The 13605-nt window shown below is 43.9% G+C and overlaps 1 protein-coding gene across 1 annotated transcript in view; it reads left to right on the top strand.

The window, feature by feature from the left end:
- The window catches only part of hmcn2 (hemicentin 2), a 52729-nt gene that overhangs the window by 19458 nt on the left and 19666 nt on the right, over positions 1 to 13605 (top strand). Inside the window, exons 23-44 of the mRNA XM_008306028.1 lie at positions 3096 to 3223; positions 3422 to 3673; positions 5172 to 5255; positions 7060 to 7251; positions 7348 to 7478; positions 7643 to 7787; positions 8016 to 8142; positions 8251 to 8408; positions 8838 to 9116; positions 9200 to 9342; positions 10038 to 10188; positions 10336 to 10554; positions 10651 to 10764; positions 11102 to 11289; positions 11376 to 11472; positions 11610 to 11771; positions 11876 to 11989; positions 12169 to 12365; positions 12649 to 12730; positions 12839 to 12970; positions 13060 to 13203; positions 13294 to 13453. Of these exons, the coding sequence (XP_008304250.1) occupies positions 3096 to 3223; positions 3422 to 3673; positions 5172 to 5255; positions 7060 to 7251; positions 7348 to 7478; positions 7643 to 7787; positions 8016 to 8142; positions 8251 to 8408; positions 8838 to 9116; positions 9200 to 9342; positions 10038 to 10188; positions 10336 to 10554; positions 10651 to 10764; positions 11102 to 11289; positions 11376 to 11472; positions 11610 to 11771; positions 11876 to 11989; positions 12169 to 12365; positions 12649 to 12730; positions 12839 to 12970; positions 13060 to 13203; positions 13294 to 13453 (3399 nt within the window). The remainder of the gene's footprint in view (positions 1 to 3095; positions 3224 to 3421; positions 3674 to 5171; positions 5256 to 7059; positions 7252 to 7347; positions 7479 to 7642; positions 7788 to 8015; positions 8143 to 8250; positions 8409 to 8837; positions 9117 to 9199; positions 9343 to 10037; positions 10189 to 10335; positions 10555 to 10650; positions 10765 to 11101; positions 11290 to 11375; positions 11473 to 11609; positions 11772 to 11875; positions 11990 to 12168; positions 12366 to 12648; positions 12731 to 12838; positions 12971 to 13059; positions 13204 to 13293; positions 13454 to 13605) is intronic.

Genomic DNA, 13605 nt, shown 5'->3' with positions numbered 1-13605 from the left:
CTGTGCAGCAGTGCTGCAGTCTGAGCACAGATTGACCACTGCAGGGGCTCAGATTTTGTTCTAATGCTGGATGTTGCTGCCTCTCCTGCTTGAGGAGGTGGGGGAGTGACATTACACCATATGCGCAGCTGAAATAGAGAGCTCTTTGTGCTTCCAGCTTGTTTCCACTTACACGAACATGTTATTGTTAGCATTCAGTTGCTTAGCAGACACGCTTATCTAAGATAAATCACAGAGGTGTGTTTACATTTCTGTATATTATGCTCTTATACAGCTGGATAGCTTCTGGTGCAGTTCAGGTTAGCACACGTTCTTTTAAAGCTGCTGTCCTACATTTAACTACTTTCACCTACATTTAACTGCTGCTGTTGTTTTTGCTACAAAACATGTTTTTGAAGGAGAGGTAAGTGTATTTGCTCGCCACCATCTGTCTGTGACAAACTTCTATAAAACGATACACTGATTTGGCAGAAACTTTTTCTCAACTGCATCCCCATCAAGCCAACCTCTTGATTTTCGAATTATCCATATTTCCCCTCTGCAATAAAAAACACACAGTAGTTGCTGCACACATTGTGTTTCCCAACAGGAGGAAATGCATTGATCTTTTTGAACTTTTGACCTTTCCTGCCATCATATCATCAGGTCAAACTTTGCTCTCCCTTTTACGTTGTTATTACCCCAGACAATTGTAATTGTGAGAGTAACAAGTCACTGGGGAGATTACTAGGCCCTGGCAGAGGCCCAGACTCCACTTAGTGCTTTCTTGCTCATAGCTGTCAGCCCTCACAGATCCACTTTTCTTCGGTGCAACAAAACAATACAATTACAAAGACAAAACCAGCCGCTTGACAGTATAATTCAACTAATGTATTCCTCTCACATTCTCTCCTGCTTGTTCTGCATTCAGATCCCAGCAAATCACATTTAAAGTAAAGACAATACAATGTAAAAGACATCGCAGCACAATGTCCCAGGCTTTCGCATCTTCACATTTGTCCTCAGACTCTCAACGGCTGACGCTGATATGAAAGCCCATTAGCAATATTATACAGGGTTGGACGCCCAGAACTATGAACAGCAGAACATCAGGCATCCTTTAAAGGTATTTTTTCAATTATTGTGCTCATACCGTTAAGTCAGGAAACAGTGACAATTTTCATACTAAATTTGAAATGAAACAATTGAGAAACCTTTAGCTTTATTTTAAAAGGGTGAACAAAATATCTCATGCCTCTATTATCACATATTTTCAGGAGCTCGAATGTAATTAGACATATTAACATAGTCATTACCTCTATTCAGGACTTTTGGAGTCTTTTGGACCCCAGGCCATTTGGCTTAGGTGACAGGTATTGTTTTTTAAAAATTTTTTTGGAAGATTTTTTTTTATTATTATAAAAAGAGGGACATTTGTCATGAATTTGGAGCCAAAAATATGTCAACTTATCAGAAAATGTATTTAACATAGTATAAAAGTCTATAATGAATACCAACAAATGGTTTGGACATATTCTTGCTTGGGGTCTAATGGACCCCAAAAGACTTTCTACGTGAAAGTCCTGAATAGGGTTAATAAAATGTTCATTTTATAATACTTATACTACTTAATACTTCACAATACTACCACAATCAAACATCCTTCACAGGCAGCACTTGCCCAAAGTCTGGAACCCATGGCTATCACCAAAGAATTATTTTCCCCCTTTGTGTTGCTTTGTTAAACCTTTGCTCGTAGATGTTTCTGCCTACAGTTTTGTCTTCAGCAAGTAAAATGCCTGCTCAGTCTGGTGGAGGTCAGGTGACTGATTGCGGAACATTCCACTTCTTTTCCTTCAAGAAATTCCTGATTTGCGTTCGCAGTATGTCTTGGATCGTTTTCCATCAGTGCTGTGAAGTGCTGTTCAATCAACTTTACTGCATTTGGCTAAATCTGAGCAGACAGTGTGTCCCTGTACTCGGACTGCTTCTGTCTTCTGCCACATCATCAGTATACACCAGTGACCTAGTGCCACTGGAAGCTACACATGGCCAAGTCTTCACTTTGCCTCCACTTTTTTTTAATTTTTTTTATTTTTACAAATGATGCTGTGTGCTCTGGATCATTAACATTCCGAAGCCTTCTTGGTACTTTTATTTATTTATTTTTGGCCATCATTCTGGTACAGGTTGATCTCATTTTCATCCATCTAAAGAATTCTGTTCCAAATCTGGTCTGGCCTTTTTTTTTTTTTTTAGATGTTTTTTGTCTGCCTTTCTGTTCTTGCGGTTTATGAGTGGTTTGCACCTTTTGGTGAACTCTCTGCATTCGCTGTCATGAAGTCTTCTCTTTATGGCAGACTTGGGTAATGATATGCCTTCCACCAGGAGAGTGTTCATCACTTGGTTGGATGTTGTGAGGGGGTTTTTCTTTAACATGAAAATGACTGTTGTGTTCCGTGGATGTCCAGGCCGTTCTTTTTCTGCTGAACTCACCAGCGTGCTCTTCTTTCCTCAGAATGTACCAAACTGTTGATTTGGCCACTCCTAATGTTCAGCTGCCTCTATTGTAGATTTGCTCTGTTTTTACAACCCAAGGATGGCCTGTTTCACTTGCACTCAAAGCTCCTTTGCACATTGTAGCTTCACAGCAACAGCTTCTAAATGCTAATGCCACACTTAGCTGCTTAACTGGTGAAGAAGTAACAGGGGGATGCACTGCACCTGTTTGTGAAATAGCTTTTGAGTTAATTGTCTAATTCCTTTTTGGTGATTTGATAAAGCAGGCTAAACTCTAAACCCTTCTTCCAATTTGGATGTGAATGCCCTCATTTTCAATCAGAGCATCTGCACTTCAAGCCATATTCTTTACATAACTTCAGTGTGTTTTGGTAAACAGCTAAAATAAGAAACATTACATCAAAAATATATATGAATCTAACTGAATATGCTGTATGTATGTATGTTCCACAATGCAAATAGGACGTGAGAGAAAAATACCACTTCAAAACAGGATCTCTTTTTATCTCAAAGCACCATGGCTGTAGATCTTCAGTGACTCATAAAGTGCTGTGTTTTCTCCATCTCTTTGCCCTTGACCCCTAACCACTCCCCAGGTTCACTGTTTTGCCTTCAGGCTCTCTGAAGATCACTGATGTGCGCCTGATTGATAGTAAACTGTACACCTGCACGGCAGAAAACCCAGCAGGCAACGTGTCCCTAAGCTACAATTTACACATTCAAGGTAACTCAGCGGGGCTTCATCAGAAAGTTAAACTTCTTAGAAACTTTAAAGCTTGTGTTTCCAAAATGCTGTTAAGTTGATGTATTCCATGAGAGTACCTCATTCATGATATATGTAAAATGCATGAGATATGTCAAGAAATAGGTGTGCAGCTGAATTGTACTGCACTGTATTTAGGATATTTGTTTTTGTTCTCAGCCAAGCCCAGGATTCAGCCAGCACCCTCCCTCCTGAAAGCCCTGCTTGGCCAAACAGTGACTCTGCCTTGTGTGGTCCAGGGAGAGCCCAGCCCTGAGGTCAGCTGGTTTCACAATGGACTTCCTGTCGGGGTCAAGAACGTTGCGCCCCTGAGGATCGGGCAGGTCGGCCTCGCTGACCAGGGCACCTACCAGTGTGTGGCCACGAACAGCGCCGGACAGGAGACCTTGGAGATCAAGCTGGAAATCCTCGGTGAATATTTTGGGTTCAGTTCTTCAGAGCCAGTTTGTTCACTTTGAAAAGAAGCAGAAATGAACAAAACTCTGCAGTATACAGTCTACAACATACTATGAATCATGCTTGCTTTGTACAGTATATTTAAATAACCATTTTCTAACACTGGTCATAAAAACACTGGTAAACATCAAGAGATTCACTCACTTAAGATTTCGTAGCTCCATAATGCCAGAGGATAAGGAACCACCGAAACTAGAAAAGAAACAGTTTGTACAATACATGTTCCGAACACATCTCAAACTGAATGTGTTAATAGCTGTTCCTGAGAAGTGAAGGCAGAATGAAAACCTGTCCGTGTTAAAGACGGAGAGACTTGATGTAGTTTCTAAATGGGGATAAAGGTGCACATTTTCATAGTCTCCCCGGGAAGAAGAAGTGTTGCATTTGGAAGTTCACATGAAAAGTGACAGAAATAGCTTTGAGAATGAGAAAAGAGGGCTAGAGTGAGATGTTCAAACCCTGGTTATGTTCTTATCTTGGCATAGCTGGAAAATCAAAATGTCAAGTTTGTCAGATTGTCTGCTTTGGAAAGTTACAGAAACTGTTGCATTTTGGACGTATGTGGGTGGAGGGCACTTCCAAAGTTATTTCACTACCTGAAAAAAGTGCAAAGGACGAATGATTAGTACATCAGTACATCAAAAGACTTTCTCTTGTGGTAAATTATCAGCACACTGCAGCCATACATCAGTGTTTTTATTAAACCGTGCAGGTGCTTTTACCAGATTCCCACAACTTACCAGAATCATGTGATGGCTGCTTGTGGTGGCGTATACATGCTGCTTGTTCCTCTCCAGCTCAGGCTTCTAGTCATCTTCAGTCTGTTCTTGATGTTTTCCCAATACTCCTACTGAATCATGTCCTTGTTTTAAACGTGGACAGGACAGAGCGCCTGTGTGCGTATGAACTTTGGCAGAACTAGTGTGTATCTTTTAAATGGAATAAACCAAAAACTCCACTCAAGTTGATTTTTTAAAAAAAATTCCCCTTGCATAAGTTTGAAGCTTTGCCTCTGATGCTTTTTTATGAGCCTTGTAATTACATTTATTCATTTATTTTCCACCTAGTTGTTGCTTGGCTGACTGAAGATGTGTTTTTTTCATATGCTGGTTTGCTTTTGGTCTCTCCTAAAAAAATAATAATAAGAAGAAAAAAGTTCTCGATTTTAATGATGCTATCTGATTAAGTATAGTAAATAATAAAAGGTCAGCCTGGCTGTGAATGTAAGAAGTTGATGTAGGTACTCTGTGGCAATCAGGGACCAGAGAATACCTGTGAGGTCTCTCAAATCTTTTTCCCACACAGGTTGCTCAGATTCCCTGAAGGCTTCTTCTCGCTTGCTTACTTTCACACACTAAACTTGAAAACTCAGACTAATTCTCATCACTGCTTTGATTTGTTACTTGTCACTGCACTTTGAACTGGCACTTAAGACATTTTCCTGTCCACACAGACGCCCCGTCCTTTGGAGAGCCTGGAGATGCCATCATGGAGAAAGTAGCGAACAGCAAGGTCATCATCCCTTGCCCTGCCGAAGGTACGAAATGATTCACGGCTGAGTCAACTTTGGACTGACGGAAAAGGTGCAATTTACAGGCTGTGACGAAAGTTCTCAGAGCCTAAAATGAATGTGTCTTCTTTGAGGCTTGTTTCTGTGACATAGCAAGCAAAAAAAAAGAAATCCCTTTTAAACATAGGAAAGAAATGTGTTTTTGTGCACCATCAAAGCAAAGTTTCGCTGTCACCATAGACTTCCAGTTGTCAAAAAGGGGAGAAAAAAAATCCTTGTCATCTCAAAAGGTACAGCGTCTTTTTCACTGCAGCACCCAGAGACACTGTGTTTTCTACATATTCCACCATCTCGGTCTGAACGAGGTAGAATTCTGGAGGGATGCGAAGAATTTGCTGTTTTATGTGCATGTCTGTGGATGCACTGATGGATACTTACTCTAAAACGGCGCGGGCAAAACAGGTATTGTTTGTGTGGAGCTGTGCCATGGTAACCAGCATGGTGAGAGAAGGTGAGGACTGTGTCTAATGTGGAGCAACAGCTGGAACATCAGTCTGCCTGCTGCCTCAGTGAGCCACATCTGCTTTCCTCTGAGTTGGGGCCTGCTGGGAGAGGAATCCTAATTACAGGCTGCTGCTGGCAGATAAAGGACAGAGATTGTCTGAGGTGCACCGTGAAGCACAGGAAGAGGAAGATGAAGCCACACTGGCCCTCCTTCCATACCAGTCGCACCAGCAGGCTGGCAGTACCAGGCCTCGGAGGGCTCGTACAGAAAGGCTCGATGCTCTTGACACCCAAGAGAAGCAGCCGTCAGCCAGAAACAAGGATCCCCTCATTGTTCTCTTGAGATCCATTTGTATGAGGGAGATAAAGCGCACTCTCTGCCAGAAGGATATTATTAATTCACCAACAAGCACATTGCATTTGATAGAGGTAATTATTTGAGAAACACATGGAAGAGATAATCCCTGACTTCGCCGGCCCCAGCAAATACATTTAAAGTCTACTAATGAGATCTGTTAACATCTAAAACAGAACATCTGTATGCATTTCCTCCCAGCAATGAGATAATGAATTTGCTTCAGAGCTCCTTAACTGTAAACACGTGTTCAGGGGCAACAGACGATAACATCACCTTTGGTTTCACCGCATCTCCTGTGGTATGTATTTTCTGAATAGGGGAAGGGCGTCGTGTTTGATTTCCTACCTCGTCTGTGGTGTTTTCATGTGCAACACCTCTGTAAATAGACAGAGCTCTGGCATTTGGATCCTTCCACCGCGCTGCTCTTTCATCGTGACTCACTGGTCAACCCTTGTCCTGGGAATCGCTTGTAACGGGGGACAAAATTCGTCACCTCTTCCCCATTCCACCTTTCTCCCATTGACCATTTCCAGCTCGTTTCCACCCAGTAATCCTCAGCAGACATCTGTTTCACAACGCACCATTGCCTTTGAACTGCTCCTGCAACCACTCCTATTCTCACTGCTCAAGACTCTCATTTCGGTGTTTAGTAATAAATCTTGATGAGTGTGTTTTAAATATTACTTTGCTTCAGTATACTGTATTTTACTTTTTATGTGACTCTGACCTTGAAATCTTAAGCTTGCAGGCTACAAGGACTCTAACCATTTTGGCATAGTCTCCCCTGCTGTCCCGCTGTCCAACAGATAAATGTAGAGCTGGCTTTTTCTAGTCTGGGCCGCTTGCCCATTAAGTTCTCCTGTAGAGAAGCAGAGAGATGGAGGTAACTTTTCTTTCTGTCAGTGGTGATCAATAAAACTCATTTTATACTCACTCAGAATCCGTTTCTTGTCCCTCCTCCTCCTGCAGGTTCACCTCGTCCCAAGATTCGCTGGTTTAAGAATGGCCTGGAGATACACCCCCAACAATCAGAGTTTTCTGTAGCGAGGGATGGAGCTCTTGTAATTAGCACAGCGTCTGCCAGCCACAGTGGGGACTTCAAGTGTGTGGCAACCAATGAGGCGGGCTCTGTGGAGAGAAAGACAAGGCTAAAAGTAAATGGTGAGAATTTAGTTACAGCTTTGTTGCTGTTTATTATTCTGGTCAACACATGCATCTTGCATAATCACGACAAAAATCTCTTTCTTTCTGTTTTAGTTCCCCCAGAGATCCAAGATGATGGCAAGCCACTGAACCTCACTGTCACCCTGAAGCAGCCTCTCACTCTGGGCTGTGATGCGTTCGGGATCCCTTCTCCAACAATCACCTGGACTAAAGATGGACATCATGTGAGTGTGTCATCCTGAATTCCCATTTGCAGGAAATGTAAAAGCCAGGCTACGAATTAATACTGTACACAGTATCTTGTTGATCTCTAGCTGCACAATGCCACCAAGTGGCTAATATTCCAACAACAGCTGAGGAAGCACTGAGCTGGTTTCTGTGTGTCCAGGTGGACAGCCCTGGGGTGTATCTGCAGAATGGGAATAGGCTGCTCAGAATCTACAGAGTTCAGCCTGACCATTCTGGACAGTTTGCCTGCATGGCTCAAAACTCAGCTGGAGAGGCCCGGAGACAATATAACATAGTGGTGCAAGGTGAGCTCATGGAGCTGCTTTCATGCTGCTATTTAACCAATATAAAAATACTAAAGGAAAACACAATTAAAGGGCATATTTTTCTTGCCTTCAGTGGACTGATGCATCTCTATTATCTGAATAACTACCATCTTTTTTCACACAGCAGTAATTTGGAATTTAAAGTCAATAATCACACAAATTATTGGTGCAAACTTGTCATTGTTTATCTGGTGTTTTTTCTACCAGCTCCACCAATGATCTCCGGAACGTCCCGGCTGCAGGAGTTAACCGTGGTTCTGGGCCAGGAGGTCGAGTTTCAGTGTCGAGTTAGCGGACGTCCAGCTCCCCGAGTGGAATGGAGCCGCGACGGAGAGTGAGAATCTCTTATCTCTTCGCAGCTTATTGACGTGACATTCAGCAGCACACACAGGATGGAGTACACGCCGTATCGATTTGATCATCCATTCCTTCCTCTCTTCAGGGTTCTGTCCCGTGACGGAGACCCTCATGTGGAGTTTCTGGAAGATGGCCAGGTGCTGAAGGTGAAGTCAGTCAGACTGAGGGACCAGGGGCTTTACCAGTGCCTGGCGAGTAACAACGCAGGAACTCAGATGCGCCAGTTCAGACTCACAGTGCAAGGTCTCTACTTTTGTCCTTGGAAGACACATGATGCACACTGTCAACCACATGGGCCACACTCAGTGAATATGCTTAATTTATTTAATCATATGAAGAAAAGAAAAAAAAATCCTTTAAAAGTTAACAGGATATTAAACAGATTTCCCTTCCTAGAGTGCTGCAGTAGCACATAATATTTAATTCATGTGTATGCTTGACCTCTACAGGAGCACGGTTTGACTTCCATCACACTGCCTGGTCTTGGAGTACATACTGAATTCTCTTTGTAAAGAGCATGCACTGTAATGTCTCTTAGTACTACACACTGCATTTCTCTTTCAGAGGGTGTCCTGCACAAAGCGGATCAATCCCCAGTGGGCCGTTTTATTTTGTGCGAAAGCATCTCCCTGGTTGTTAAACAGTAATGTACTGTCTGTCTCTTTTTTCCAGCACCCCCCAGCATTAAGGGACCTAGTGAGACCTCAGAGGTGTCGGTGGTGCTGGGTTTCCCCACAGTCCTCCCCTGTGATGTTGAGGGCTCTCCCACACCCAGCATCACCTGGCTAAAGGACAACCAGCCCATCGTGTCCACTCCCCAGCGGACGTACACCCGCGGTGGCCAGGCCCTGCGACTGGGCTCAGCGCAGGGGGACAGCAGCGGCCTCTACACCTGCAGGGCCACGAATCCAGCCGGCACCGCCACCAAGCAGTATTCTCTCAGTGTACTAGGTAAGAGACGCCGCCACCACTACCAGGTTAAAGCGTCCAAGACAGAGTTCTTTTTAATGCTTTTTTTTCCCTTTTCTCTTCAGTACCTCCACAGATAGAAGGAGACTCTACATCCTTAACGTTTGGAGGCCAGGAAGAGAAAGTACGGATCAATGGGAGTCTGACTCTGTCCTGCCTCGCCAAAGGTTTCCCTGAGCCCAAAGTTAATTGGTTCAAAGACGGACAGGTTGGTGTGTCACCCTTAAAAGCTGTGTGTCTCTTAAAACTTCCAAGGTGATTTTAAAGGAACAAGTTCTGACCTTTATCGGCCTCTACTGGCAGCCAGTGGGAACTACAGCAACCTCATCAGACCGTTTTGCCAAAGCCACCTCCACTCTTTAGAGTCTGTGTGATGAGTAGGCGAGTTAATTATAGCAAAGATGCAGAAGAAGAATCCAGTGATCAAAGTTTTTTTTTCTCGACCCACATTAGTTTGATGTTCAGTTTAACTTTTTTCTCCTGTACTGTATGTGTGTGTGACGCAGAGGCCTCCAACAGGAAGCAGCAGAAATGAGGTTACCTTTAGATTGATGTGACATATGATTTTTTTTTTCTCTCTAGAGATTGTCTTTTAAAGCCAGATATTTAATCCATACTAAATCTTTTGTTGGCTCAGTTGTACATTTAGCTTTTCAAACCTGCCACTGATACCGATACCTATACAAATCTTTATACAGAGGCAGGTGAATCTCAGAGGAGTACTCCATCAAGTCTATAGGAGCACTTTTGTAAAATTGGCTATACCTATCGTATACAAGGATCTAAATCGATGCAGCAGAATTAGAGATATGTTTTTTTTATTACCTGCATTATTCTTTCCACAGATTGCTGAGAGCAGTATTTCACAGACTGTATCGTCTGGTGTATTTTCTTTGTGTTTAGTTGCTGACTGGAAACCTCCACGCTGACATTCAGGAGAGTGGCCATTTCCTCCACATAGAGAACGCCATGTTGTCCCATGAGGGCCAATACACCTGCGTGGTCACCAACTCTGCAGGCGAGGACAAGAGAGACTTTCACGTCACTATTCAAGGTGTGTTTAGTTAATTGTATGTACCACAGTTGGGACAGGCCTGTTGTCTGACTTCTAATAGCATAACACAATTCATATTTCTGCAATTAGAAGTCTTTTTGAGTTAACAGAGAGTGACTCAGCTCCACTGTGCTGTTGTTTTGCCAGTCCCTCCAATCTTCCACCGGGTGACTAACAGGGAAGCAGCCTGGGGTTTGGGACACGAGGATGATGAGAACAATGAGGACATGGTGGAGAAGCGAGAGGTTGTCCTGGGTCATCCAATCAGCCTGTCCTGTGAGAGTAATGCCATTCCCCCGCCCAAGCTCAGCTGGTATAAGGATGGGCGAAAACTCACCTCTGCTGATGGAGTGTTGCTGCTTCCAGGTCAGAGGAAGGTCCTTGGTGTGATTGTTATGTGCGACTGGGACTTCATACTAATGGATAAATCTGCTGTTGTTATGTGTGGGCTTGTTCCTTCAGGTGGACAGATGCTACAGATTTCCAGAGTGCAGAAGGAAGATGCTGGAAAGTACACATGCCAAGCTGTTAATGAGGCAGGGGAGGACCGCATGCACTTTGAACTGGAGATCCTTGGTAAGCAAAAACGTGTGTTTAATATAGCTGTCAATTAAAATGTGAGAGTTTATTTGCAAAAATAGATAACTCCATCTTCACAAATGTTCAGAAAATCCACTTTTCCATCGTCTACCTGAGACAATATCAATCAAATTTAAGTTATCTCTATTTTCGTCATGTCATTTCTATTGAGTCAAATCCACTCAACTGCAGCTTGACTGATATTATCTCAAGCAAACAACAAAAAAATATTCTGAAAGTCTACAAAAATGGAGTGATCTGTTTTTGCAAATGAACTTTTCATGTATGTATTTGGAAATGAACCACAATGATTCCTCTTGTTTCATCCATTCAGTTCCTCCTGTCATCATCGGAGCATCAGAGGAGTTCATGGAGGAAATGGGAGCAGTGGTCAACAGCACCGTGGTCCTGCACTGTGACGTGACTGGACACCCAGCTCCAGCCGTCTCCTGGCTCAGAGATGGGCAGCCGGTGCACACAGACCCGCAGCACCACATCAGTGAGGATGGAACACAACTACAGGTTAGTCATTGCTGGCTTGTAGGCTGTAAACACACCCTCCTGGCACATTTTGTACTGAGGAATAACAATTGCGTCTTAACTTTCAGCTCCTCAGTGTCCAAGTTTCGGACATGGCTGGGTATATGTGCGTAGCTGAGAACAAGGTCGGAACGGTTGAGAAGCTCTTCAGTCTGATGGTGCAAGGTAGCCCAAAGGCTTTAGCGCCTCCAGTGTAGACTGAATTTCCCATGTTTCAGGTCTTTTATAATAGATGTTGTTAGATGTCCTTTTATGACTCATGTCCTTTCCATGTATAACACAGCTTTGTTTTCCTCTTTCAGTGCCTCCAAGAATAACTGGCTCCAAGGAGGAGGAGGTTAGCGTGATTGAGGACCACATGATATCATTGCTGTGTGATGTTCAAGCGTACCCGCCTCCAGAGATCACCTGGACCAGAGACGGCCAGGTCCTTCACTTCAGCACCGGCATTCACATTCTGCCAGGTCAGCCGGCGGCCACCTCTCAAATCTGGAGCATTTCCTTTGTTGGAATCTAATTCTGGCACTGATATCACATTTCATATCTTTCTTTGCTCCATATATTACAGGTGGCCAGATGCTACAGTTGCCCCGGGCCAGGCTGGAAGACGCAGGACAATATGTGTGCACAGCCACCAACTCAGCAGGGCAGGACCAGAAGAGTATTCTGCTCAGTGTTTATGGTGAGCAAACACATGGTGACCCGTCTGTACGATTCAGATATATACAGATGATCAAATCTCAAAACACTGCCTAGGCAAAAAAAAAAATGTTTACCTCAAACCAGCTGCGACAGAGAAGAGTTCAGGAGTGAATCATACTGATTCTAATTTAATTTATTTCTGTATGTGCAAACCATCAGTGCTGCCCACCCTGAAGCCCCGGCATGACGCTGAGTCCGACTCAGTGACCCCTCAGGTTGGCTCCTCAGTCACCTTACGATGCGAAGCCCACGGTGTTCCTGCGCCTGAAGTCACGTGGTACAAGAATGGGCTTCAGCTGGCTGGAGGGAATGGCCTGAAAATGGATCGGCACCAGCTGGAGATTATCGGGGTTCAGGTCAGGAAAATGTTTTTACGTCATACAGGGCTGTGTGGCTGCAAACACAAAAAGTTTAAAAATAGCTTTTGACAGTGCTTATACTGATTTTCAGTGTTTAGACACGAACATATTTAATGTCTGAAGTACAGTATACATATACATACTGAATGTGTGACAAGATGCAGCCCTTTTCTTTGACTGCTTATATTTTATCTCTATTCTAAGAGGATTAACAGAAGAGCCAATTGCTGTTCTCAAAATGCACCTTTCCTCACCACGCACTTTTCTTTTTGGTTCCTAGATGGCAGATGGTGGCACCTACACCTGCAAAGTGTCCAATGTGGCTGGACAGGTGGACAGGACTTTCAGGCTGGCCATTCATGGTAAAGAAAAAGACCTCTGTGTTGTTTGCAAATTAACATTACAGACGACTATCTCAGCCAGAGAATGGTGAGTATGTTTGTAATGATCATACAATTATGTTTCCGCAGTTCCACCTGTCCTAGATGGGCCTCTTCAGGAGTTCCTAAACTACACCCTGGGCTCTCACGTGGCCCTGTTGTGTGAGGCGACAGGGGTACCAGTTCCCAGCATCACTTGGCTCAAAGATGGAACGCCTATTGGTAAGTGGGAGGCAGTGACAGGGGAAATTGGAAAAGCGTGGACTTGTCAAGTGTGACAGCTGGAGTAAGTGGATGTGTTTGCTGTCCAGAGAGCAGTCTGCAGTGGCAGTGGTCCATTCGAGGTAATAGGTTGGAGCTGGGGCCTCTCAGCCTGTCTCATGCTGGAACGTACACCTGTGTGGCCAAGAACAACGAGGGGCAAACACAGAAAGATTACACGCTCACAGTGCAGGGTGAGGATGTGTGTTTTTTTTTTTTCCATATATCTTCTATCAATGGAATGATTTCCAGGGGAACTAAAGAGTGATCTTTGTCTGCCTTAGTGTCGCCCACTATTCTGGACTCTGACCACCCATCTGAGGTGAGGGCACCCACGGGAGAGGAGCTGACCCTGGAGTGCAGAGCAAACGGGATCCCCACACCTCGCCTCAGCTGGCTGAAAGACGGAGTGACTTTGGAGGGATCAGACACCCGTCACATCGCGTAAGCCATTCACAGTCCACATTGTATGAAGTAATCCTAATCACGTGGCACCTTCAGCTATTGAAAGCAGCTCACTTTATTTTGCCCAGAGTAAGAATCAATCAACATCTTTCCCTCAAGGTTCGAAAGATTGCAATATTTATCATCATCAT

Source organism: Stegastes partitus, unplaced genomic scaffold (assembly GCF_000690725.1).
Source record: "Stegastes partitus isolate 25-593 unplaced genomic scaffold, Stegastes_partitus-1.0.2 Scaffold44, whole genome shotgun sequence".
Lineage (NCBI taxonomy): Eukaryota > Metazoa > Chordata > Actinopteri > Pomacentridae > Stegastes > Stegastes partitus.
The sequence above is the reverse complement of the archived record's forward strand: the minus strand, read 5'-3'. Positions and strand labels throughout refer to the sequence as shown.